The following is a 1,297-nucleotide window of genomic DNA, read 5'->3' as shown; positions in this document are numbered from 1 at the left end:
TTATTTATTTTTAAATTTTATTTTATTGAGAAACAAATATCAATGAGACAGTTTCAAAGCTGAGCTAGGCTTGGTGGTACACGCCTGTAATCCCAGCACTTGTAGCTGAAGTGGGAGGATTGGTGTGAGTTTGAGGCCAGCCTGGGCTACATAATGAGATCTTGTTTACTAACTGAGAATTTTCTTTTTTAAAGCATTGGATTCGTTTGGAGATTTTCCCAGATGTTCTTGTTCATAGATTAAAAATGATAGTAGATCCTGCAGACAGTAGCTACATGCCATCCCTGGTTGTAGTGTCAGGTAATTAAATTTATTTATTGAAAAAGAGGTGTTTTCTGTCTTTTAATATGGCTCCTGTGTTTGATTGCTTTGCTGATTTTTTTCTGTAGGTGGAAATTCCCTGAATAACCTAATTGAACTAAAGACAATCAACATTAACCCCACTGATACCACCGTGCCCCTTCTGAATGACTGCACAGAGGTGAGTGCCATCCATAGTTACCCTCCTTTGGGGTGATTCTCCAGCCCAGCGCAATGATTTTCTATACTAGCACTAAGCCCTATTTCCCCCTCTTCATTAAATAATAATTGTTTTAAAGTTTCAGCGGCTTGAAGGCCAGGGATATAGCTCAGCAGCACAGCGCCTGTCTGTCAAGTGCAAGGTCTTGAGTTTGATTCTTGGTACCAAAAAAATAATTTCTTTCTTTTTTTCTTTTTCCTTTTTTTTTTTTTTGGCAGAACCGGGGATTGAATTCAGGCCTTTGTGCTTGCCAGGGAAGCGCTTATTTTACTGAGCCATCTCCCTGGCTCCCCCAAAATAAATTAATTTCAACAGTTTGTTTTACGCAACCTGGACTATATAGCAAGATTCTGTCTCCAAAAAATAATTATTAAATGCAGTTCATTTATTTTTGGTAATTTAGGGCCTTAAGAATGCTAGGAAAGAAAAAGAATGCTGTGAATATGTACTACCACTGAGCTACAACCCCAGCCCTACCATTCACTGTTTTTTAAACTTTGTTTATGTATGTTTATTACAGTACTGAGGATTAAGTCCAGGGGTGCACTGCCGCTGAAATGTGTCCACAGCCTTTTTCATTTTTGTACTTTATTCTCAGACAGAATCTCGGGAAATTTTCCAAGGTTGGCCTCTACCGTATAATCTTTCTGTCTCAGCCTCCCAAGTGGTTGAAATGAGAGAAGTGTAGCATCTGCCCTTTCCCCTCCCTCCTTCCCTTCCTTTCTCCCTCCGTTCCCCTTCCCCCTCCCCCTCCTCTTCCCCCTTCCTCTCCCCCCT

At 40.6% G+C, this 1,297-nt stretch overlaps 1 protein-coding gene across 1 annotated transcript in view; it reads left to right on the top strand.

Moving 5' to 3' along the window:
• Positions 1-1,297, top strand: part of Herc2 (HECT and RLD domain containing E3 ubiquitin protein ligase 2) — a 215,642-nt gene that overhangs the window by 123,134 nt on the left and 91,211 nt on the right. The window contains exons 53-54 of the mRNA XM_004644472.2: positions 195-300; positions 390-481. Coding sequence (XP_004644529.2) covers positions 195-300; positions 390-481 — 198 coding nt within the window. The remainder of the gene's footprint in view (positions 1-194; positions 301-389; positions 482-1,297) is intronic.

This window comes from Octodon degus, unplaced genomic scaffold (genome assembly GCF_000260255.1).
Source record: "Octodon degus isolate 3935 unplaced genomic scaffold, OctDeg1.0 scaffold00199, whole genome shotgun sequence".
Classification (NCBI taxonomy): domain Eukaryota; kingdom Metazoa; phylum Chordata; class Mammalia; order Rodentia; family Octodontidae; genus Octodon; species Octodon degus.
The sequence above is the reverse complement of the archived record's forward strand: the minus strand, read 5'-3'. Positions and strand labels throughout refer to the sequence as shown.